A 27176-nucleotide genomic window follows, 5' to 3' on the forward strand; every position below is an offset into this window, starting at 1 on the left:
TCGTAATTATAAGCAAAGGGGCAGCAAAAAACGACAACAGCAATAATACTGATGAAGAAATGCGAAGCTATTAAATGATCATTATTATTCATTTATTTGGTCCTGAGTTCCAGGGGCAAGAGAACAATGCTCAGAACCACTGAAGACACGACACCACACTCAGCATGTCTCTAATTTGAAGTCACATGCAGTGAGGTAGAAAATCGACTATGCTATAAAGACGCAATGCTATAATTCCTTTCTGTTTAACTCCATCCATTTGGCCATTCATTCAGGTGAGTACCAATTAACGTGCACTATGCTTATACACTACACGGGCACAGCGTTAGAGTACTGATGTGCCTCTGTAGGTGTGGAAATCAATATTGCCTCTAAATGCCCACAGCATCGCCCATTTCCTTACCAGAGAGGTGAAGATGTAAGTGTAGTAGACGGACAGCATTCCCAGCTCTGATGCCTGTGGAGGAAAAAGACAAGAAGGGTCAAGAGGTGAAATAGAAAGAAAAATGTACGAGAGAGAAAGTTCAGAATGCTTGAAACAGGGTTTGAAAAGAAACCAGAGGGGAGACTATAGCAGAGAGGGAGTCTAAAATAAATATAGGGGGCGTGGGGAGAGATTGGGGGGAGGGGGGATTGAGAGGTCAGTGATTCGGTGTAACTCCACTCTGCACAGAAAACCAGATCAAATCCAACATCTTGATGGGACCAGGCACATTCTTATCTGACGCCGGCGGCTCTCAATGGAGCGTTTAATTTCTGCGGTGCATTAGTATGCCACCCGTCACTCTGACTTACAATTTGATTAAATCAAAGTCACACCGAGGAGCAGTTGTGAAGGACAGGGTGAACTTTCCTGAGTTTAATTTCATTAAACACATTAGCAAAATAGAAAATCATCGAGCTCTGGACTTCTGTTAAATCCCGCTGCAACACACACAATGATTAAAATCAATAAATATCGTGTAGATACACCAAACTACAGAGAATGCTTCAAAGTACAATCTCTTTTTCTGAGCATTTCTTCTCAAAAATCATTATTTAATCCAGCGTGAAATTCTACATGAGCATGAATTCATCAATATCCAACCAAAGTACCTTTTTCACACCTGACTGAACCCGATCGTACACATTTCCATCAGCAACAGATTCTACACTTACATTATTCCACAGGTGTGTATCATCAGAGTTTAAAAGCGAGCGTTTGACTCTAGTATCTGAAAAAAGTGTAACCTCACACTGTGTGTGACTCAGCTGTGACAATCTATCCAACTGTTCTGCAGCTGCATGAATAATAAAACACACAACACATAGAAACGCACTAATTGCAACCAGAATAACTGGTTGTGGCTTCTTCCCTGTTGTTTTTTATTGCGTTGAACAGGGAACAGGAAAGTGTTTTTGCAGAATATTACGATGTCACAGTACAGTTGACCTTCTTTCAAAAATTGTTATCAAAACAAAATCCTGTTTTGTGAGGTCACAGTGACATTAAACTATCATCCCCCCAATTCTGAAGCTGTGATATTGAATTAACAAGAACAGGACAGATGGACGGATTGACGGACAACCCCAAACAAGGTCCCTGACGCTGGTGTGGAGGCGTCTTTCATTATTGAGCTCTGAATGAGATCTTCATAGAGTTTTCTCCATTTAGTGTTTTAAGCACATCATTACTCTGAAACCAAGCATGGCAACTGTGAAAAGAGCTTGTCACGCTTCACGGAAGTGGTTAGAATCTGCCCTGGGATCACACACAGTAACTAAATCTAGCTAATGGCACCAGGTGGGCGAGGTATGTCTTACCGATCGTGGAGAATATAAAAAGGAATATTTAAAAGAGGTGATTTTCTTTGCCTCGAACACTATCAAACAGAAACTGACATTATAACGTCTACCTCCTTTGGTTGCTGCCCACGTCCCATTGAGGAGAGACAGTACAAACCCAAACAAGCAGCAGATGGAAAATATCCTATTGGTCTTCTTTCACCGCATTCGCAATGAGCTCCCCTGCCCCGCTGCTTGATCTGCTCGCTGCTCCGCTGCAGCTGTTTGTCAGAGTGCATGCGGTTTGCACCTCCCCTACACGCTCCCCATCCTCCCCTCTCTGCTTCTGTGCAGCTGTGCACAACAGAGGAGGCCTGACTGGAGGAGATTACATTGAAAACTAGGGCTACGTTGTAGCACTTGCGGGCCCGAGCACCCGCACGTTGAAGCCTGTTGCGGTCGGTGGAGAGAGCGATCGATGACCAAGCGCACATCATAGATCGAGCATGCACTTCTCCACGTTGCATGCGTTTTGCGCTCTGCGGCAGTAGGTTTGCCAGTAGGTGGCGCCATCACTATTATTACGCACAGACATATAGATCTGTTCAAGTAGGCGCTCTGATGTAGCGTGAGAAATTTTGTGTCAATTGGACAATGTTTCCGCAACTTAATTTTCACACTGATCAATAGGTGACGCTATGATCCTGAACTAATATTCATATATGGAGCTGTTCTATTCAGGATTGTGATCATAGGTCAGTAGTTTGGAGCCGGTTGGATAATGCAGAGTGGATTAACAAAGTACTTCCTGTTTCCTGGCGAATCAGTAGGTGGCGCTATGACACTGAGGAAATATTGACACATAGAGCTGTTCAGGCTTGGACTCTGACCATGTGACAGAAGTTTTGTAGTGATAGGACAATGCACAGTGGAGTTATGATAACATCGTGTCCTTTGGCGAAGGAAAATCCTTCGCCGCACATCAATGTTTACACGGTTTGAGGAAACGTCACAATTCTGACCATGATCTAATGACTTGACTGATCTGATTTAAGCTGTATATTGTAAATCAGCCAGGAGCAGTTCATCAAAGTATAAAACATGTCACTTCCTGTAGCCACCAGGGGGCGCTGTAATTTCAAGTCATAATTTCTGTGTAGATGTCATCAGGATGGCACCCTTGTCTTACATGTCTAGTTTGGACTCGATTGGACAATGTATGTCCGAGATACAGAACCTCGTGTTTTGATGGCGTTTAATCAAACTCAAGACGCCACGCCACGGTCAAACGGTGTGACGAAAGGTCAATCTCTTAATCACTTTTTATCTCCATCTTGTTGTGATGGCACTGATCTTAATTTGAAGTTAATCTGATAAAAGCCCTGGGACAAGTGCATCAAGTAAAAATGTGGAATATGGAAAAAAAATGGCCACTTAATCCAAAATGGCGGCCTCCCTGTTTGGTCAAGCATACCTATCCAAGATATTTTTTTGTTTGTTATGAAACGACACATGTCCCGATAGATTTGTATAAATGTCGGCCATCGTAGTGCCGGGGTTGCCCTATAGGGGGCGCTGGTCAGTTTTTTTGCCACGCCCATTTCTTAAAACCATATGAATATCTTCAGGGGGTGGCTGTTGTTACACACATGTAGTTTGAGAGAGATAGAATCATGAACACTGAAGTTACAGCAATTTCGTGTTTCACGGCGAGTTGATGAACTTTAATGCCACGCCATTCATATGGCGTTTGACGAAAAGTCACGATAATCTTATGTCTTCATTGTCAATGTCTTGGGACCCATTTGATACAGTTTGACATGGTTGAGGTCAGTGGATGAGGAGAAATTCATCCAAGTGTAAGACAAGCAAAAAACAAGACATTTCCTGTTGCCACCAGGGGGCGCTGCGGTTTTAAGTCATCATTTATGCATAGATGTCATCAGGCGGGGACTATTGTCTTACATGTCTAGTTTGGACTTGATTGGAACATGTATGTCCGAGATACAGATGCCCGTGTTTTGATGGCGTGTAACCAATTTTTAACGCCATGCCACGGTCACACGGTGTGATAAAAAAAAAATCCCTCAATCATTTTTTATCTCCATCTTGTTGTGATGACACTCATCTGAATTTGAAGTTGATCTGATGAAAGCCCTGGGACAAGTACGTAAAAGTAAAAATGTGGGATATTGCCAAAATGGCCACTAAAAGCAAAATGGCGGACTTCCTGTTGCGTTTTTCATAATGCTCCATGAGACTTTTTTTCATGACTGGTCACGATACACCTATATCCAGATTTTGATGAAAATCCGTTATGTGGAAACCTAGGGGCTGGTTCCAGGGGGCGCTGTAGAGCCATTTTGCCACGGCCAATTCCAATTACTCCAGAATACTAAAATATCCGCAGACCTTGAATTTCCTGCAAAGTTTCATAACTTTTTGAGCATGTCTAGACCCTGAAAAAGCCCCCCAAAGGGAAATAATAATAACTAGGGCTACGTTGTAGCACTTGCGGGCCCGAGCACCCGCACGTTGAAGCCTGTTGCGGTCGGTGGAGAGAGCGATCGATGACCAAGCGCACATCATCGATCGAGCATGCACTTCTCCACGTTGCATGCGTTTTGCGCTCTGCGGCAGTAGGTTTGCCAGTAGGTGGCGCCATCACTATTATTACGCACAGACATATAGATCTGTTCAAGTAGGCGCTCTGATGTAGCGTGAGAAATTTTGTGTCAATTGGACAATGTTTCCGCAACTTAATTTTCACACTGATCAGTAGGTGGCGCTATGACCCTGAACTAATATTTATATGTGGAGCTGTTCAGATCAGTATTGTGATCATAGGTCAGTAGTTTGGAGCCGGTTGGATAATGCAGAGTGGATTTACAAAGTACTTCCTGTTTCCTGGCGAATCAGTAGGTGGCGCTATGACACTGAGGAAATATTGACACATAGAGCTGTTCAGGCTTGGACTCTGACCATGTGACAGAAGTTTTGTAGTGAAAGGACAATGCACAGTGGAGTTATGATAACATCGTGTCCTTTGGCGAAGGAAAATCCTTCGCCGCACATCAATGTTTACACGGTTTGAGGAAACGTCACAATTCTGACCATGATCTAATGACTTGACTGATCTGATTTGAGCTGTATATTGTAAATCAGCCAGGAGCAGTTCATCAAAGTATAAAACATGTCACTTCCTGTAGCCACCAGGGGGCGCTGTAATTTCAAGTCATAATTTCTGTGTAGATGTCATCAGGATGGCACCCTTGTCTTACATGTCTAGTTTGGACTCGATTGGACAATGTATGTCCGAGATACAGAACCTCGTGTTTTGATGGCGTTTAATCAAACTCAAGACGCCACGCCACGGTCACACGGTGTGACGAAAGGTCAATCTCTTAATCACTTTTTATCTCCATATTGTTGTGATGGCACTGATCTTAATTTGAAGTTAATCTGATGAAAGCCCTGGGACAAGTGCATCAAGTAAAAATGTGGAATATGGAAAAAAAATGGCCACTTAATCCAGAATGGCGGCCTCCCTGTTTGGTCAAGCATACCTATCCAAGATATTTTTTGGTTTGTTATGAAACGACACATGTCCCGATAGATTTGTATAAATGTCGGCCATCGTAGTGCCGGGGTTGCCCTATAGGGGGCGCTGGTCAGTTTTTTTGCCACGCCCATTTCTTAAAACCATATGAATATCTTCAGGGGGGGGCTGTTGTTACACACATGTAGTTTGAGAGAGATAGAATCATGAACACTGAAGTTACAGCAATTTCGTGTTTCACGGCGAGTTGATGAACTTTAATGCCACGCCATTCATATGGCGTTTGACGAAAAGTCACGGTAATCTTATGTCTTCATTGTCAATGTCTTGGGACCCATTTGATACAGTTTGACATGGTTGAGGTCAGTGGATGAGGAGAAATTCATCCAAGTGTAAGACAAGCAAAAAACAAGACATTTCCTGTTGCCACCAGGGGGCGCTGCGGTTTTAAGTCATCATTTATGCATAGATGTCATCAGGCGGGGACTATTGTCTTACATGTCTAGTTTGGACTCTATTGGAACATGTATGTCCGAGATACAGATGCCCGTGTTTTGATGGCGTGTAACCAATTTTTAACGCCATGCCACGGTCACACGGTGTGATAAAAAAAAAATCCCTCAATCATTTTTTATCTCCATCTTGTTGTGATGACACTCATCTGAATTTGAAGTTGATCTAATGAAAGCCCTGGGACAAGTACGTAAAAGTAAAAATGTGGGATATTGCCAAAATGGCCACTAAAAGCAAAATGGCGGACTTCCTGTTGCGTTTTTCATAATGCTCCATGAGACTTTTTTTCATGACTGGTCACGATACACCTATATCCAGATTTTGATGAAAATCCGTTATGTGGAAACGTAGGGGCTGGTTCCAGGGGGCGCTGTAGAGCCATTTTGCCACGCCCAATTCCAATTACTCCAGAATACTAAAATATCCGCAGACCTTGAATTTCCTGCAAAGTTTCATAACTTTTTGAGCATGTCTAGACCCTGAAAAAGCCCCCCAAAGGGAAATAATAATAATAATAATAATAATAATAATAATAATAATAATAATAATAATAATAAAAATCCTTACAGATTCAATAGGGCCTCTCACCATTCGGTGCTCGGGCCCTAACTAGGGCTACGTTGTAGCACTAACGGGCCCGAGCACAGGCAATTTCAAGTCTGTTGCGGTCGGGGAAGAGAGAACGTTCGATGACCAAGCGCTCGTCTCAGCGTTGCATGCATTTGCGCACTGCTGCAAGATAAACGCTTCACTTCCTGTAGCCAGCAGGTGGCGCTATGATTTTAAGTCATGGTGTCTTTGTTGATGTCATCAGGTCGCGCTTCTTGTCTTACATGTGTAGTTTGAACTCGATTGGACCAAATATGTCCAAGATACAGAAGCTTGTGTTTTGATGGTGTTTAGTCACATTTTGACGCCTCGCCACGGTCACACGTTGTGGCGAAAAATTGATCTTTCAATAACTTTAGATCTCCATCTTGTTGTGATGACACTCGTCTAAATTTTCAGTTGATCTGATGAAAGCTCTCCAAGAAGTACTTGTAAATAAAAAACATGGAATATGGTCCAAATCGAAAATGGCGGGATTCCTGTTGCGTTTTTCCAATTGGTCCGAGCGCGTTTTTTGTGCATCTGGTGATGATACACAACTGTCTTCAATTTCGTGAGGATCAGTGAATTCTAAATGAGGTGTTTCTCCATAAATGAGGGGAAGCTCCGTTGGTGGCGCTGTTGAGCCATTTTGCCACGCCCATTCTTTAAAACCATCTGAATATCTTCAAGGGAGGGGGGCTGATGATACACACATGTAGTTTGAGGGAGATGGACCCATGAACACGGAAGTTAAAGCGTTTTCGTGTGTCATGGCGAGCTGATGTGACGCCCCGCCACAGTCAGACAGTGTGACGAAAAGTTGTTTCTTTGATAACTTTAGATCTCCATCTTGTTGTAATGACACTCGTCTAAATTTTCAGTTGATGTGATGAAAGCTGTACGAGAAGTATATCAAAGTAAAAGATTATGGAATATGACCAAAATGGCCACGAAATCGCAAATGGCGTGCTTCCTGTTGCGTTTTTCATATTGCTCCGGCGCGTTTTTTGTGCATCTGGTGATGATACACAACTGTCTTCAATTTCGTGCGGATCAGTGAATGCTAAATGAGGTGTTTCTCCGTAAATGAAGGAAAGCACCGTTGGTGGCGCTGTTGAACCATTTTGCCACACCCATTTCCAAATACCCCAGAATACGTAAATTTTCACGAGGCCCATAATCTGCCCTATAGATGTTGAATGCAATCTGTAGTGAGAACACATTCAAGCACATGTCCTACACCTCCATGAGAGGGGGGAGGGGTGAGAAGGGGGAGGGATGAGAGGGGTGAAAGGGGGTGGGGTAAGATGGGGGCGGGGTGAGAGGGGGGCGGGGCCTTCAAAACAGGTTGATCTGAGGAGGTCTGTTTTAGACAGAGTAAAAAGGTGCTGTTTTAAATTATCCTTGGGGTATTTTTACCAAAATATTTTACAGACATTTCATTAAGACCCCAAGGAACCATATCAACTGTGGTGAAATGGAAATAATATGTCCCCTTTAAAGCGAATTTGTCTCCTTTAAGCGTTTTCGTGTGTCATGGTGAGCTGATTTGACGCCCCGCCACAGTCAGACGGTGTGTCGAAAAGTTGTTTCTTTGATAACTTTAGATCTCCATCTTGTTGTGATGCCACCCGTCTAAATTTTAAATTGATGTGATGAAAGCTCTCCGACAAATAAATCAAAGCACACGATGTACAAAAACAAGACATTTCCTGATGCCACCAGGGGGCGCTTTCCTTTTAAGTCATGATTTCTAGGTAGATGTCTTCCGGTCTCGACTCTTGTCTTATATGTGTAGTTTGGAGTCGATTGGACAAAATATGTCTAAGTTACAGAAGCTCGCTTATATTGGCGTTTAGTCGAACTTTGAGACCTCACCACGGTCACACGGTATGATGAAATGTTTAAATATTGATAACTTTAGATCTTCATCTTGTTTTGTAGAGTGTCATCTAATTTTTAAGTTGATCTGATGAAAGCTCTCCGAGTAGTACATAAAAACATAACACGTCTTAAAAACAAGACATTTCCTGTTGCCACCAGGGGGCGCTGTTATTCTAAGTCACAATTTCTGCAGTGATGTCTTCTGGTCGCGACTCTTGTCGTATGTGTCTAGTTTGGACTCAATTGGACAAACTATGTCTGAAATATGGAACCTTGTGTTTTGATGGCGTTTCATCAAACTTTAACGCCACACCACGGTCAGACGGTTTTGCTAAAACGAAATCCTTCAATAACTTTAGATCTCCAATTTGTTGTGATGACGATCATCTAAATTTGAAGTTGATCTGATGAAAGCTGTACGACAAGTACATCGAAGAAAAAATATGGACGATGACCAAAATGTCCACTAAAGTCAAACTGGCGGGCTTCCTGTTGCGTTATTCATAATGCACTGATGGACTTTTTTGTGCATCTAGTCATGATACACAATAGTCTATGTTTTTTTTGAGGATCGGTGAATGCTAAATGAGGGGCTTTTCCGTAGGTGGCGCTCTTGAGACATTTTGCCACGCCCTTTTCAAAATACTCCAGAATACGTAAATCAACTGGCGGGCTTCCTGTTGCGTTATTCATAATGCACTGATGGACTTTTTTGTGCATCTAGTCATGATACACAATAGTCTATGTTTTTTTTGAGGATCGGTGAATGCTTAATGAGGGGCTTTTCCGTAGGTGGCGCTCTTGAGACATTTTGCCACGCCCTTTTCAAAATACTCCAGAATACGTAAATTTAAGCCACCTTCGAATTTGCTGCAAACTCCTACAACTTTTTGAGCACATTAAAGCCCTCAAAACAGGTTGATCTGAGGAGGTCTGTTTTAGACAGAGTAAAAAGGTGCTTTTTTAAATTATCCTTGGGGTATTTTTACCAAAATATTTTACAGACATTTCATTAAGACCCCAAGGAACCATATCAACTGTGGTGAAATGGAAATAATATGTCCCCTTTAAAGCGAATATGTCCCCTTTAAGCGTTTTCGTGTGTCATGGTGAGCTGATTTGACGCCCCGCCACAGTCAGACGGTGTGTCGAAAAGTTGTTTCTTTGATAACTTTAGATCTCCATCTTGTTGTGATGCCACCCGTCTAAATTTTAAATTGATGTGATGAAAGCTCTCCGACAAATAAATCAAAGCGCACGATGTACAAAAACAAGACATTTCCTGATGCCACCAGGGGGCGCTTTCCTTTTAAGTCATGATTTCTAGGTAGATGTCTTCCGGTCGCGACTCTTGTCTTATATGTGTAGTTTGTAGTCGATTGGACAAAATATGTCTAAGTTACAGAAGCTCGCTTATATTGGCGTTTAGTCGAACTTTGAGACCTCACCACGGTCACACGGTATGATGAAAAGTTTAAATATTGATAACTTTAGATCTTCATCTTGTTTTGTAGAGTCTCATCTAATTTTTAAGTTGATCTGATGAAAGCTGTCCGAGTAGTACATAAAAACATAACACGTCTTAAAAACAAGACATTTCCTGTTGCCACCAGGGGGCGCTGTGATTGTAAGTCACAATTCTGCACCGATGTCTTCTGGTCGCGACTCTTGTCGTATGTGTCTAGTTTGGACTCAATTGGACAAAATATGTCTGAAATATGGAAGCTTGTGTTTTGATGGCGTTTCATCAAACTTTAACGCCACACCACGGTCAGACGGTTTTGCTAAAACGTAATCCTTCAATAACTTTAGATCTCCAATTTGTTGTGATGACGATCGTCTAAATTTGAAGTTGATCTGATGAAAGCTGTACGACAAGTACATCAAAGAAAAAATATGGAATATGACCAAAATGGCCACTAAAGTCAAACTGCCGGGCTTCCTGTTGCGTTATTCATAATGCACTGCTGGACTTTTTTGTGCATCTAGTCATGATACACAATAGTCTATGTTTTTTTTGAGGATCGGTGAATGCTAAATGAGGGGCATTTCCGTAGGTGGCGCTCTTGAGCCATTTTGCCACGCCCTTTTCAAAATACTCCAGAATACGTAAATTTAAGCCGCTTCGAATTTGCTGCAAACTCCTACAACTTTTTGAGCACATTAAAGCCCTCAAAACAGGTTGATCTGAGGAGGTCTGTTTTAGACAGAGTAAAAAGGTGCTGTTTTAAATTATCCTTGGGGTATTTTTACCAAAATATTTTACAGACATTTCATTAAGACCCCAAGGAACCATATCAACTGTGTTGAAATGGAAATAATATGTCCCCTTTAAAGCGAATATGTCCCCTTTAAGCGTTTTCGTGTGTCATGGTGAGCTGATTTGACGCCCCGCCACAGTCAGAGGGTGTGTCGAAAAGTTGTTTCTTTGATAACTTTAGATCTCCATCTTGTTGTGATGCCACCCGTCTAAATTTTAAATTGATGTGATGAAAGCTCTCCGACAAATAAATCAAAGCGCACGATGTACAAAAACAAGACATTTCCTGATGCCACCAGGGGGCGCTTTCCTTTTAAGTCATGATTTCTAGGTAGATGTCTTCCGGTCGCGACTCTTGTCTTATATGTGTAGTTTGGAGTCGATTGGACAAAATATGTCTAAGTTACAGAAGCTCGCTTATATTGGCGTTTAGTCGAACTTTGAGACCTCACCACGGTCACACGGTATGATGAAAAGTTTAAATATTGATAACTTTAGATCTTCATCTTGTTTTGTAGAGTCTCATCTAATTTTTAAGTTGATCTGATGAAAGCTGTCTGAGTAGTACATAAAAACATAACACGTACCAAAAACAAGACATTTCCTGTTGCCACCAGGGGGCGCTGTGATTGTAAGTCACAATTTCTGCACCGATGTCTTCTGGCGGCGACTCTTGTCGTATGTGTCTAGTTTGGACTCAATTGGATAAAATATGTCTGAAATATGGAAGCGTGTGTTTTGATGGCGTTTCATCAAACTTTAACGCCACACCACGGTCAGACGGTTTTGCTAAAACGTAATCCTTCAATAACTTTAGATCTCCAATTTGTTGTGATGACGATCGTCTAAATTTGAAGTTGATCTGATGAAAGCTGTACGACAAGTACATCAAAGAAAAAATATGGAATATGACCAAAATGGCCACTAAAGTCAAACTGCCGGGCTTCCTGTTGCGTTATTCATAATGCACTGATGGACTTTTTTGTGCATCTAGTCATGATACACAATAGTCTATGTTTTTTTTGAGGATCGGTGAATGCTAAATGAGGGGCATTTCCGTAGGTGGCGCTCTTGAGCCATTTTGCCACGCCCTTTTCAAAATACTCCAGAATACGTAAATTTAAGCCGCCTTCGAATTTGCTGCAAACTCCTACAACTTTTTGAGCACATTAAAGCCCTCAAAACAGGTTGATCTGAGGAGGTCTGTTTTAGACAGAGTAAAAAGGTGCTGTTTTAAATTATCCTTGGGGTATTTTTACCAAAATATTTTACAGACATTTCATTAAGACCCCAAGGAACCATATCAACTGTGTTGAAATGGAAATAATATGTCCCCTTTAAAGCGAATATGTCCCCTTTAAGCGTTTTCGTGTGTCATGGTGAGCTGATTTGACGCCCCGCCACAGTCAGAGGGTGTGTCGAAAAGTTGTTTCTTTGATAACTTTAGATCTCCATCTTGTTGTGATGCCACCCGTCTAAATTTTAAATTGATGTGATGAAAGCTCTCCGACAAATAAATCAAAGCGCACGATGTACAAAAACAAGACATTTCCTGATGCCACCAGGGGGCGCTTTCCTTTTAAGTCATGATTTCTAGGTAGATGTCTTCCGGTCGCGACTCTTGTCTTATATGTGTAGTTTGGAGTCGATTGGACAAAATATGTCTAAGTTACAGAAGCTCGCTTATATTGGCGTTTAGTCGAACTTTGAGACCTCACCACGGTCACACGGTATGATGAAAAGTTTAAATATTGATAACTTTAGATCTTCATCTTGTTTTGTAGAGTCTCATCTAATTTTTAAGTTGATCTGATGAAAGCTGTCTGAGTAGTACATAAAAACATAACACGTACCAAAAACAAGACATTTCCTGTTGCCACCAGGGGGCGCTGTGATTGTAAGTCACAATTTCTGCACCGATGTCTTCTGGCGGCGACTCTTGTCGTATGTGTCTAGTTTGGACTCAATTGGATAAAATATGTCTGAAATATGGAAGCGTGTGTTTTGATGGCGTTTCATCAAACTTTAACGCCACACCACGGTCAGACGGTTTTGCTAAAACGTAATCCTTCAATAACTTTAGATCTCCAATTTGTTGTGATGACGATCGTCTAAATTTGAAGTTGATCTGATGAAAGCTGTACGACAAGTACATCAAAGAAAAAATATGGAATATGACGAAAATGGACACTAAAGTCAAACTGTGATGACGCTCGTCTAAATTTTCAGTTGATGTGATGAAAGCTGTACGAGAAGTATATCAAAGTAAAAGATTATGGAATATGACCAAAATGGCCACGAAATCGAAAATGGCGTGCTTCCTGTTGCGTTTTTCATATTGCTCCGAGCGCGTTTTTTGTGCATCTGGTGATGATACACAACTGTCTTCAATTTCGTGCGGATCAGTGAATGCTAAATGAGGTGTTTCTCCGTAAATGAGGGAAAGCACTGTTGGTGGCGCTGTTGAGCCATTTTGCCACACCCATTTCCAAATACCCCAGATTACGTAAATTTTCACGAGGCCCATAATCTGCCCTATAGATGTTGAATGCATTCTGTACTGAGAACACATTCAAGCACATGTCCTACACCTCCATGAGAGGGGGGAGGGGTGAGAAGGGGGAGGGATGAGAGGGGTGAAAGGGGGTGGGGTAAGATGGGGGCGGGTTGATCTGAGGAGGTCTGTTTTAGACAGAGTAAAAAGGTGCTGTTTTAAATTATCCTTGGGGTATTTTTACCAAAATATTTTACAGACATTTCATTAAGACCCCAAGGAACCATATCAACTGTGTTGAAATGGAAATAATATGTCCCCTTTAAAGCGAATATGTCCCCTTTAAGCGGTTTCGTGTGTCATGGTGAGCTGATTTGACGCCCCGCCACAGTCAGACGGTGTGTCGAAAAGTTGTTTCTTTGATAACTTTAGATCTCCATCTTGTTGTGATGCCACCCGTCTAAATTTTAAATTGATGTGATGAAAGCTCTTCGACAAATAAATCAAAGCGCACGATGTACAAAAACAAGACATTTCCTGATGCCACCAGGGGGCGCTTTCCTTTTAAGTCATGATTTCTAGGTAGATGTCTTCCGGTTGCGACTCTTGTCTTATATGTGTAGTTTGGAGTCGATTGGACAAAATATGTCTAAGTTACAGAAGCTTGCTTATATTGGCGTTTAGTCGAACTTTGAGACCTCACCACGGTCACACGGTGTGATGAAAAGTTTAAATATTAATAACTTTAGATCTTCATCTTGTTTTGTAGAGTCTCATCTAATTTTTAAGTTGATCTGATGAAAGCTCTCCGAGTAGTACATAAAAACATAACACGTCTTAAAAACAAGACATTTCCTGTTGCCCCCAGGGGGCGCTGTGATTGTAAGTCACAATTTCTGCACCGATGTCTCCTGGTCGCGATTCTTGTCGTATGTGTCTAGTTTGGACTCAATTGGACAAAATATGTCTGAAATATGGAAGCTTGTGTTTTGATGGCGTTTCATCAAACTTTAACGCCACACCACGGTCAGACGGTTTTGCTAAAACGTAATCCTTCAATAACTTTAGATCTCCAATTTGTTGTGATGACGATCGTCTAAATTTGAAGTTGATCTGATGAAAGCTGTACGACAAGTACATCAAAGAAAAAATATGGAATATGACCGAAATGGCCACTAAAGTCAAACTGGCGGGCTTCCTGCTGCGTTATTCATAATGCACTGATGGACTTTTTTGTGCATCTTGTCATGAGACACAATAGTCTATGTTTTTTTTGAGGATCGGTGAATGCTAAATGAGGGGCTTTTCCGTAGGTGGCGCTCTTGAGCCATTTTGCCACGCCCTTTTCAAAATACTTCAGAAAACGTAAACTTGCGCACATTTGTAATTTACTGTACACTTTAGAAACTTTTTGAGCACGTTAAAGCCCTCAAAAAGCCAATTCACTGAGCGAAGAAAAATAATAATAACTAGGGCTACGTTGTAGCACTAACGGGCCCGAGCACAGGCAATTTCAAGTCTGTTGCGGTCGGGGAAGAGAGAACGTTCGATGACCAAGCGCTCGTCTCAGCGTTGCATGCATTTGCGCACTGCTGCGATATAAACGCTTCACTTCCTGTAGCCAGCAGGTGGCGCTATGATTTTAAGTCATGGTGTCTTTGTTGATGTCATCAGGTCGCGCTTCTTGTCTTACATGTGTAGTTTGAACTCGATTGGACCAAATATGTCCAAGATACAGAAGCTTGTGTTTTGATGGCGTTTAGTCACATTTTGACGCCTCGCCACGGTCACACGGTGTGGCGAAAAATTGATCTTTCAATAACTTTAGATCTCCATCTTGTTGTGATGACACTCGTCTAAATTTTCAGTTGATCTGATGAAAGCTCTCCAAGAAGTACTTGAAAATAAAAAACATGGAATATGGTCCAAATAGAAAATGGCGGGGTTCCTGTTGCGTTTTTCAAATTGCTCCGAGCGCGTTTTTTGTGCATCTGGTGATGATACACAACTGTCTTCAATTTCGTGAGGATCAGTGAATTCTAAATGAGGTGTTTCTCCGTAAATGAGGGAAAGCACCGTTGGTGGCGCTGTTGAGCCATTTTGCCACACCCATTTCCAAATACCCCAGATTACGTAAATTTTCACGAGGCCCATAATCTGCCCTATAGATGTTGAATGCATTCTGTAGTGAGAACACATTCAAGCACATGTCCTACACCTCCATGAGAGGGGGGAAGGGTGAGAAGGGGGAGGGATGAGAGGGGTGAAAGGGGTAGGGGTAAGATGGGGGCGGGTTGATCTGAGGAGGTCTGTTTTAGACAGAGTAAAAAGGTGCTGTTTTAAATTATCCTTGGGGTATTTTTACCAAAATATTTTACAGACATTTCATTAAGACCCCAAGGAACCATATCAACTGTGTTGAAATGGAAATAATATGTCCCCTTTAAAGCGAATATGTCCCCTTTAAGCGGTTTCGTGTGTCATGGTGAGCTGATTTGACGCCCCGCCACAGTCAGACGGTGTGTCGAAAAGTTGTTTCTTTGATAACTTTAGATCTCCATCTTGTTGTGATGCCACCCGTCTAAATTTTAAATTGATGTGATGAAAGCTCTCCGACAAATAAATCAAAGCGCACGATGTACAAAAACAAGACATTTCCTGATGCCACCAGGGGGCGCTTTCCTTTTAAGTCATGATTTCTAGGTAGATGTCTTCCGGTCGCGACTCTTGTCTTATATGTGTAGTTTGGAGTCGATTGGACAAAATATGTCTAAGTTACAGAAGCTTGCTTATATTGGCGTTTAGTCGAACTTTGAGACCTCACCACGGTCACACGGTGTGATGAAAAGTTTAAATATTGATAACTTTAGATCTTCATCTTGTTTTGTAGAGTCTCATCAAATTTTTAAGTTGATCTGATGAAAGCTCTCCGAGTAGTACATAAAAACATAACACGTCTTAAAAACAAGACATTTCCTGTTGCCCCCAGGGGGCGCTGTGATTGTAAGTCACAATTTCTGCACCGATGTCTTCTGGTCGCGATTCTTGTCGTATGTGTCTAGTTTGGACTCAATTGGACAAAATATGTCTGAAATATGGAAGCTTGTGTTTTGATGGCGTTTCATCAAACTTTAACGCCACACCACGGTCAGACGGTTTTGCTAAAACGTAATCCTTCAATAACTTTAGATCTCCAATTTGTTGTGATGACGATCGTCTAAATTTGAAGTTGATCTGATGAAAGCTGTACGACAAGTACATCAAAGAAAAAATATGGAATATGACCGAAATGGCCACTAAAGTCAAACTGGCGGGCTTCCTGCTGCGTTATTCATAATGCACTGATGGACTTTTTTGTGCATCTTGTCATGAGACACAATAGTCTATGTTTTTTTTGAGGATCGGTGAATGCTAAATGAGGGGCTTTTCCGTAGGTGGCGCTCTTGAGCCATTTTGCCACGCCCTTTTCAAAATACTTCAGAAAACGTAAACTTGCGCACATTTGTAATTTACTGTACACTTTAGAAACTTTTTGAGCACGTTAAAGCCCTCAAAAAGCCAATTCACTGAGCGAAGAAAAATAATAATAATAATAATCTTTTCAATTTCAATAGGTCCTCTCACCGATTTCGGTGCTCGGGCCCTAATAATAATCTTTTCAATTTCAATAGGTCCTCTCACCGATTTCGGTGCTCGGGCCCTAACTAGGGCTACGTTGTAGCACTTGCGGGCCCGAGCACCCGCACGTTGAAGCCTGTTGCGGTCGGTGGAGAGAGCGATCGATGACCAAGCGCACATCATCGATCGAGCATGCACTTCTCCACGTTGCATGCGTTTTGCGCTCTGCGGCAGTAGGTTTGCCAGTAGGTGGCGCCATCACTATTATTACGCACAGACATATATATCTGTTCATGTATGCGCTCTGATGTAGCGTGAGAAATTTTGTGTCAATTGGACAATGTTTCCGCAACTTAATTTTCACACTGATCAGTAGGTGGCGCTATGATCCTGAACTAATATTCATATATGGAGCTGTTCTATTCAGGATTGTGATCATAGGTCAGTAGTTTGGAGCCGGTTGAATAATGCAGAGTGGATTAACAAAGTACTTCCTGTTTCCTGGCGAATCAGTAGGTGGCGCTATGACACTGAGGAAATATTGACACATAGAGCTGTTCAGGCTTGGACTCTGACCATGTGACAGAAGTTTTGTAGTGATAGGACAATGCACAGTGGAGTTATGATAACATCGTGTCCTTTGGCGAAGGAAAATCCTTCGCCGCACATCAATGTTTACACGGTTTGAGGAAACGTCACAATTCTGACCATGATCTAATGACTTGACTGATCTGATTTGAGCTGTATATTGTAAATCAGCCAGGAGCAGTTCATCAAAGTATAAAACATGTCACTTCCTGTAGCCACCAGGGGGCGCTGTAATTTCAAGTCATAATTTCTGTGTAGATGTCATCAGGATGGCACCCTTGTCTTACATGTCTAGTTTGGACTCGATTGGACAATGTATGTCCGAGATACAGAACCTCGTGTTTTGATGGCGTTTAATCAAACTCAAGACGCCACGCCACGGTCACACGGTGTGACTAAAGGTCAATCTCTTAATCACTTTTTATCTCCATCTTGTTGTGATGGCACTGATCTTAATTTGAAGTTAATCTGATGAAAGCCCTGGGACAAGTGCATCAAGTAAAAATGTGGAATATGGAAAAAAAATGGCCACTTAATCCAAAATGGCGGCCTCCCTGTTTGGTCAAGCATACCTATCCAAGATATTTTTTTGTTTGTTATGAAACGACACATGTCCCGATAGATTTGTATAAATGTCGGCCATTGTAGTGCCGGGGTTGCCCTATAGGGGGCGCTGGTCAGTTTTTTTGCCACGCCCATTTCTTAAAACCATATGAATATCTTCAGGGGGGGGCTGTTGTTACACACATGTAGTTTGAGAGAGATAGAATCATGAACACTGAAGTTACAGCAATTTCGTGTTTCACGGCGAGTTGATGAACTTTAATGCCACGCCATTCATATGGCGTTTGACGAAAAGTCACGGTAATCTTATGTCTTCATTGTCAATGTCTTGGGACCCATTTGATACAGTTTGACATGGTTGAGGTCAGTGGATGAGGACAAATTCATCCAAGTGTAAGACAAGCAAAAAACAAGAAATTTCCTGTTGCCACCAGGGGGCGCTGCGGTTTTAAGTCATCATTTATGCATAGATGTCATCAGGCGGGGACTATTGTCTTACATGTCTAGTTTGGACTTGATTGGAACATGTATGTCCGAGATACAGATGCCCGTGTTTTGATGGCGTGTAACCAATTTTTAACGCCATGCCACGGTCACACGGTGTGATAAAAAAAAAATCCCTCAATCACTTTTTATCTCCATCTTGTTGTGATGACACTCATCTGAATTTGAAGTTGATCTGATGAAAGCCCTGGGACAAGTACGTAAAAGTAAAAATGTGGGATATTGCCAAAATGGCCACTAAAAGCAAAATGGCGGACTTCCTGTTGCGTTTTTCATAATGCTCCATGAGACTTTTTTTCATGACTGGTCACGATACACCTATATCCAGATTTTGATGAAAATCCGTTATGTGGAAACCTAGGGGCTGGTTCCAGGGGGCGCTGTAGAGCCATTTTGCCACGCCCAATTCCAATTACTCCAGAATACTAAAATATCCGCAGACCTTGAATTTCCTGCAAAGTTTCATAACTTTTTGAGCATGTCTAGACCCTGAAAAAGCCCCCCAAAGGGAAATAATAATAATAATAATAATAATAATAATAATAATAATAATAATAATAATAATAATAATAATAAAAATCCTTACAGATTCAATAGGGCCTCTCACCATTCGGTGCTCGGGCCCTAATAATAATAAAAATCCTTACAGATTCAATAGGGCCTCTCACCATTCGGTGCTCGGGCCCTAACTAGCGCTGCTGACCAAAGCCCCTCTGAATGGAAAAGACCTCAGAGTGTGAGACCTTTGTCTGAAGAGGGGTTTCGATGTAAGATGTAAACAGACAAATAAGGGCGAATGTCCCGCCTGACGAAAGACGGCCGTGTCCCTGCAGGACAGGCCGGACGCTCTTGTTATCGCCACAAACTGTTAATGCGCCGGCACGCGGCCTTGATATGTTTGGCCACTCGCCCGCTCCCACATGAGGGACGGGGCTGCCGACTTTGTGCCACCCTCAGTGCGGGACTGTCTCCTGACGGACAGAGAGACAAACAGAGTGACACGTTAAAGAGACAAAAGGAGAGAGAGAGAGACGGAGGGACTGGTAAAGGAGAACAGGCGGCGAGACAGGTGTGAAGGATACACGGTCACGCCCACTTCTCCGCATTTGGACACAGAACAAAGAGTGAGCAAGAGATCAACTCCATATAGAAACCGACAGACACAGATTGAGGCAGAAGGGGGGCGGGGGTGGGGGGGGGGGGGGAGCGACGTCCCACTGTGGGCTCCTGCTGCGCTGTGGCCCGGGGTTGCCATGGCGACTAGATGACCACTGATGTCAGCGCGCACACTTGATTGAGGTGAGCGTTCACGGTTTAAAAAACAACTGTGTGCGCTAACAGGAGAGAGAGAGAGAGAGAGAGAGAGAGAGAGAGAGAGAGAGAGAGAGAGAGAGAGAGAGAGAGAGAGTGTACAACCCATTTCCGTCTCCCAAGTTATTGTTACCTCCAGTCCAATCATTTGTCCATCGACTTCTAGAAATAATGAGTTGTGTTTCAATTACTAAGAGACCATGTGCTGCTGCCAAACATGTCGCCTAGCCCTGCTCCTACAGTCACCTCCATAGACGCCATGAAGGCTCGGACAAACAGTCAGTGTCCAATCAGGACAGGCTCCAACGTTACGTTGAGGTCGGACTGTCCAAGCTCTTCACAGTGTTCTGCGATGTTGATCATTGGCATGTGCCATTAGTGGAGGAAGCTCACACAGTTGAGGACGTGTTATTCTATGGAGAAGCAACGCTCACTAACTAATTGTCTCAAAGTTGTCTCGCTGGATGAGCTTTATGGCTCCGCTTGTTCCATCTATCGTTGTATTTCTATGCAACAGGAAGAGTGAACCAACAGATGGGCAATCGCTGAGAAGGGACATCAAACTATCGGTGTACTTAATTTGCCTCACCGACCTACAGAACAGTATGTGTTCATCCATAACATCAACTGTGGCCTATGAGGAAGAAGAGAAAGGGCCCGCTTCCTTTTACGAGTCTGTTTTCACACACATTAATCCACTTACCTGTGCAGAGTTCTCACTTATTGACGATGAATTATTGCAACACATCTTCTTTTAAAGCTGTCATCCGTATCATTTAAGGGTACAGGTTAATATGACAAGGTTGATTGATAGGCTGTCCAACCCTTTCTCTTTAAACGCTGTAGAGGTGGTGTGAGTGAGTGAGTGTGTGTGTGTGTGTGTGTGGGTGTTTGTGTGTGTGTGTGTGTGCATGTGTGTGTGTGTGTGTGTGTGTGTGTTTGTGTGTGTGTGTATGTGTGTGAGTATTGCAGCGTTATTGCAGCGTTATATATTAGAGTTGAACCATGCCACACCCACATCTCACACTATCTCAAGTTTATTATTGTAAAAGAAGATATAGCAACTATTTCAAATCTTTATAAAGTATTGGTTATATGTGCACCGCATAATATATTGAATTAAACTACTGTTGTATTTTTCTTGTTTTATAACTGTAAAGCTGTGCTGGACAATTATCACAGATTTTTGAACTATTTTTGAACTCTAAGTTTTTCAGAGTCTGTTACCTAGAGACCAGGATTTTGCAGTTCACTTTCTTCAGATATTTGAGTGCAATGTAATTCCCAGTTTGCCGATATGTTCTATCTCAGATGATGTGTCTAACTTAGAAATAATAAAACAGAAAACGGGAAAAAATATTTTCCCCCAAACATTAATTATTGCTAAGATCCATGTTTCTCATCAGGGTTTTGCTTCTACCGAAAGCTGATTCATGCTTCTGAGTCGAAGCTACGCCGCAGGTACACACATGACCTACGCACGGGGCTGAGCATTCATGGATGTGCGTACGTGTGTGTGAGTCATGCTGCAATTACACCAGGACCCCTAGTGGCGGTAGAGTTTTGCTTTGCTGGTGTTGAGTGTCTTCCGGTTTCTGGTCCGCTTATTTACAAATGATCTGCCGTCTCTCTTTACTTCAGAACGATGGCGAGTGTCGGAGCAGATCGTGTTGGAGTTGGAGCTGATAGATGAGGAAGAGGAATTACTCTTTCTTAAAGAACGGCAACAAGTCTGCTGGAAATGTGACGCTACCAAATAAACCAATCGCAGCTCTCGCAACCTGCGTCACCTCGGCGTGTAGCTACATTTTTTGGTGGGGTGCATGTCAGGGAACGTTTAAATTTACTATTCAACCTACAATATGGGTCAGACTACTGCTCCCGAAACACATGTGGGCCAGGCCTTTCTCAAGATAAGTAAGAGGTTGAGTCATTTTAACAAAAACAAGAAACCACAGGTGATTCTAGATTATATTCACCCACTATTATATATGTTGTGAAGGAGATACAACCTGTATCTCTACGGATCAAAACTCAAGACGAACTAACTTCTTCTCCCAGTTTAAAAATGAATTCTTCACATATACAATTGCTTGAACACTTTTTTTTTTGCCCCAGGCATTTTTCTGTTACTTTTACTTTTCAGGAGTTATGAGAATTATATAAATCTGGGTCTTGGGAATTGTTGAACCGCATATAGTTAAGGCTGCATAGCTGGAGACATGAAAGAAGTTATCAGTGCACATAAAACATGGCCATCATGTGACCCATACTAACCCGTTCCAAAATGATATGTGACATGGTGGCGTTGGCGTCGACTATGATGGTGGCGGTCTTGTCGTCTCGGATCTCCTTCAGGAGCGGGGTCGGGTCCTGGCTCTCGTCAAGCATGCGCACTGACAGGGTCTCCTTGGAGATGAGGAATCGCCTGAGGAGCTGCTCCAGGTTCAACAAGCCTGCCGGTAAAACACACACACACACACACACAGTCGCACACATGAGGGGGTTGTACTTGTACTGAAGGGAAGACTCTTCCAAGGAGACGGAGCGTAGCTGTATTAGTCTTTTTTCAAAGTTGAAGTGGAAGTCAGGGAAGTAGACGGGACATGCAGCATAAACTTAATTGAGGTTCATTGTCCTCAATTGCAGAGAAATGGGCCTCTCGCTTGCTTTTTACCACATTTAAAAACAACGAGCAACTAGACTGTTTACCTTTAATTACAATTATTGTAAAGCCATCAAACGTAAAGAGGCATTCCAGTAACTTCTCTTGTAATACGGCCTGTGGTAATAGACCATTCGACTCCGGTGAGGTAACTGGGATTTGCCCTAATTAAGGCATAGCTGACTTAATCGAAAGGCTCCCAGCAGCAGCTTACCAGTCACTATGCGTCTGTATGTGAACACACCCTGAGAGGTTAATTGGGCTAATTTTCCATACAGGACTTTAAACTCATTTGCAATGTGTGTCACAGTGAGAAAAATACAACCTGAACAAAACCTCAGCGTGACGGTATTACAGTTACATCAGCTTCACCGCAGGGGATCCGGCTCCAACTCATCCGCCTCATAAAACACCTCGTGATGTTGGCGGGGAGGAGGACATAACTTTGAGGGGAAGGATTGGCCTCGCAGAGCCCCTACCTACTATTTATATCATGACTTAAATATGGAATGACACTCAAGACTCTGTTGTCAATTATGGGAGATTTTTTTTACCATGGCGACAGCACAGCCGTTCATCTGTCACACAGAGACCAATTTTGGTTACAGAAATTTGAAGTTGTCAAAAACCCACTCCTTCAGCTTCACCACAGCACATTAACACAAGCTGCATTACTTTGCCAGTCATGTCTAATAGCTTCTGTAATTATGTCTCAGTGTCTGCTCGTCCTTACGCCGGTGCGGCAGAATATCAGAGTGTGTGTCTGGATCCTGTACCCGACTACCTGTGTGTGTGTGTGTGTGTGTGTGTGTGCGCACCCAGGAGACGTCACTCCTGACTGCTGCATGCTCTCCTGCCCGTGTCTCAAACCTGTCAGATCAGCTTCCTCTGAAGTATAACACGGAATAAATCTGATGAGCTTGAAATAGCTTCTGCTAAACTGCCCTCCTTGTCTGCCTCCTGCATCATGCACTCTCCCTAGCTTCATGCGGGGCCTCGAATACAATTTCACGTCGTGTTCATGACATTAGATGGTGCGCTGTACTCGATGTGGCTGGCTGAACCACACACACACACACACACACACACACACACACAGAAGCACACACAGAAGAAAAGCTCAAATTCTCTTTAATGTTCTGGCTGCATTGGATTCAAAGGGGAGTCCATTTTCTTATCACCAGGGTGCCTTTGACAGGAGGCGTGTTGCTCCTGCTCAACCAGTTAAAATCAAATCAAAAACATGCAGCTCAATGAACAATGTGCTGTTTTTCAGTTACGCTGCTAAACAGAGAAAACAAAGTCTGTGGGACTGTGTGTTTTTGTCCGAGTGTGTGTTTGTGTGTGAGTGTGTGTTTGTGTATGTGAAGTCCTTTTTGTCACCTAATTAGGATGTTTTCCAGTACAAACACTGACCTTGACCGGACCAGCAGACCTCGGAGGACCCGAAGCCTGGTCCTAATGAGGGCCAACTTAACGTCGGTGGCCCTGGGTAAGGTCAATGTGAATTGTGGCTAGGTTTAGTTCAAGGTTAGGGGTAAATCGCTCATGGCTGAGGTGAGGGATCAAGTTTCAGTTGTTTCCACAATGAATGGAAGTCAATGCGTAGTCTTAATAATGATATTTGAGCAAACCTGTGAGTGTGGGATTCATTTGTCTCTACCAGGATTTATCATGTTCATATTTTCTTTAGAATATTGTTAATTAATTCATTTCTTCACATTAAATACACCTGTCAATATAAACTTGGAATAAACATTTCAGCAGTTTCCTTTGGATGTATGTTCATCTGTAATTGCTGTGTAAGAGGTTATCCTTGTTACAGGCCATGTTGAATTTATTGGACATTATATTCATGAACACCAGTGCCACTTGTAATATCTATATCTAATTGACACTGACCTCATTATCAGCGTATTGCTTCCTTGCAGCTGAAACAGAGCCGTGTTAATTTACTGCTAATGGAGATCAGAACATGTCATATTGCTGTTGCTTCATATTGAATCGTTAGCTGTTTGGTTGATAACACCCTCTGGAAAGCGATAATGAACTTGAATGGTACTCAGTGCTGCCTCTGCCTAGGCCAAACAGTCCCATTATATTCAATCAAGCTGCACCAAAGTTCACACATTTATAGAAATCAGTCAAATAAATATGCCAATACTTTCATCAAGATTCATGGGACATTCTCAGAGAAATCAGTGTTATTGTTGGAAAGCGCCTATATTCCACATTGTTAGAGAAACTGAAACAAACCCAAATTGAGTGGGTACTTCCCCAACACATATCAAATCCGTTTTGTGTTACTCTATCCAGTAAATTTTGTGTAATCTTTCTAACAAACAAACCGAAAAAACAAACAAGCCGGTTGATTGGTGAAAATATAACTCTCTTGGCCGAGTAACTACGAGATTCCAGGTGACGGTTAAACTTTCACCTTGTTGCAGTTATGCAGAGTGCAGACGTTCTCCAGGACCCTTTGACATCTGTGCTTGGTTTGATACGGATACAACAAAGAAAGCCTCGGAGTATACTCAACCCAGTTACTATTTTTAAGTTTAAGACAAGGCTAAGAGCACAAAGTGAGAGTCTATAGGGAATTCTCTATATCAAACAGGGTCCTCACAAGACTGGAAATAAACATTCCCGAGAGTGTTACTGAGACTTGTGTTCCTCATTGAAATTGACGACACGTGGCTCCGAATCTCTCTCAGGCACAGAGATAAAGGTGAGAGCTGACATTCAACCCAGGCAGCCGCTCATTTACCTTTCACACACTGTCACCACAAGGTGCCTGCACACACACAAACACACACACACACACACACACAGACACACACTCGCACCCACAAACACAAAACACCCCCGTGTAAAAACATTAACCTGTGAATAAAACACAGCTTCCCTTTCCAGGTGCTGGTGGATGATGTATAACTGAACCTTCAGTCGCAGAGGAAGCTTTAAACACAAACTCAAAAGCCCCGATGACAGCCGCGAGTTAGAATGACTCATAATTTAGCCTTGAGCACAGAGTGAGACCTGGTTTTATGACTTTAACAGCGTTGGGCCATCACTTTTAAAAAATGCTGAAGAAAAGATCATGTGTCAAAGCATTTCCAGTATGTCGGAGCGTATTATTCCATTAACTCAAATATCAATAAAAGTGGAACCATCAATACTGACTGTAATCTATCTGCCGGAGCGTGATGGTGCTGATTGGATGTGCTGCCGCGAATCAATCCTGGTTTCTCTGCTGTTTTTTTTTGTTTGTATCGTTCTTCACGAAGCAGAAACTATTCTTCTCTGGTTGGGTGAGATGTTACTTGACTGGCTTTGTATTTTTAAAGGCAATTTAGCTGTGACTTCAAATACAGAGGGAGGCCGGAATACAAACATCCTCCTGTTGGATTTTAACTCAAAATGTGACAAGGTGGGTTTCTATTCAACTATTCTAAAAGTGCATTTATGCAAAAAATAAATGAAAACGATAGATTCAAAATGTGCTAAAATGTTTTGAACACTCGGCGACCAAAGGTGAGCAAACAAATCTCAGATCTCTGTGAAGCATTGAGACGTCAGCTTTATTGATTTAAATTGTATCCATTTTGTGATAATCTTTTTTAACCGGACTCAAGGTCGCTGCAGGAGAACCCACTTCTCCTTACGAGTGGCGGCCATGCTTCCTGAGGTCTGGTGCTCTTTTTGTTACATTTCTAGTTGTGCCTCTTCCTCTGCAACAGTCTAATGGTTGTCATTTGGAGAATGGAAGCCACCAGCTGTTTGTTTTGAGGGGCTCTTATCCTAATATTTACAGTCGTGAATGGATTCTCTGGAAATACCAAGCTCTTCACCACATGCTCATCTTTCAATGGAAACCTTGATGTTTTATTGTCACAGGTGAGACAGCAGCCATATCCCTTTAGTCTTTTTTCTAATTGTACAATAAGGATTATAAAAAGGCTTTTGCATTTCACTGAAGCAAAGACAAATACTAAAAACCCCAACCACCCTTCACAAGTACTGTCTCTCATAAATCATTTTAGATTTCTCACATCAAGCAACACAACCTGCCCTCCGGTTTTTACAAAGTGCTGTAAACTACAACTACTTTCTCTACCATCCTCAGGATCCTCAGTCGCCACGGAAAAAACACGCCGGGTTCACACCGGACGCGGTAGCGATGCCGAAGCGCCGCGCATTACTAATAATATCACATACTTCTGCTGTTATCAGTCTGCAGTAAAAACGGCATTTAATAATTTTTTTCCAAGCATATACTTACTTGTTGCTCCAACATTAACTGCAACAGCGTCCCAACATGTGTCTTTTTTGGAGTTGTCTTTATACAACATATGCTGAGAATCATACAACTCAAGTTACTTCTCCACCTCAATTATTAATTTAATGTCATCCATGTTGAAGAACTTCTCCGCTGTTTGCTCCGTTAAATGTCGGGTGTCGAGGGTAAATTACGTATTCTCCACTCAAGCCTATGTGGAGAATACGTAGCCCCCCCCCCCCCCCCCTCTCTCTCTCTTTATCTGTATCACTGCTTGTGTGGCTGTAGTGGATGGGCAGAGGGGGACATTTAATAATGTGGTCGGTAAAAGTGGTAAAATTAAAACTCCAGGACAACAGAAGGTGAATACAAAGTATGGGATGCATATTTGATCATTTATATCATATAAAATATGTCGTCTATATCGTTTAAAATCATTTTTCAGTGTGTTTGCTGTCGTGATACGCTCGCGTCAAGCGGAAAAAATAGACTCAACGCTGAAACGATCGCTTCTAGGCGCTAGGCAGCCGCGGCGTGACGCAATGCTTCAGCGTCCGGTGTGACCGGCACAAAGGTTTAACA

The 27176-nt window shown here is 42.4% G+C and overlaps 1 protein-coding gene across 1 annotated transcript in view; it reads right to left on the minus strand.

Moving 5' to 3' along the window:
• The window catches only part of grik4 (glutamate receptor, ionotropic, kainate 4), a 161647-nt gene that overhangs the window by 71988 nt on the left and 62483 nt on the right, over positions 1-27176 (minus strand). The window contains exons 5-6 of the mRNA XM_062386081.1: positions 21928-22106; positions 404-457 (exon numbers count right to left, since the gene is read on the minus strand). Of these exons, the coding sequence (XP_062242065.1) occupies positions 404-457; positions 21928-22106 (233 nt within the window). The remainder of the gene's footprint in view (positions 1-403; positions 458-21927; positions 22107-27176) is intronic.

The sequence above is a fragment of the Platichthys flesus genome, chromosome 4 (assembly GCF_949316205.1).
Source record: "Platichthys flesus chromosome 4, fPlaFle2.1, whole genome shotgun sequence".
NCBI lineage: Eukaryota > Metazoa > Chordata > Actinopteri > Pleuronectiformes > Pleuronectidae > Platichthys > Platichthys flesus.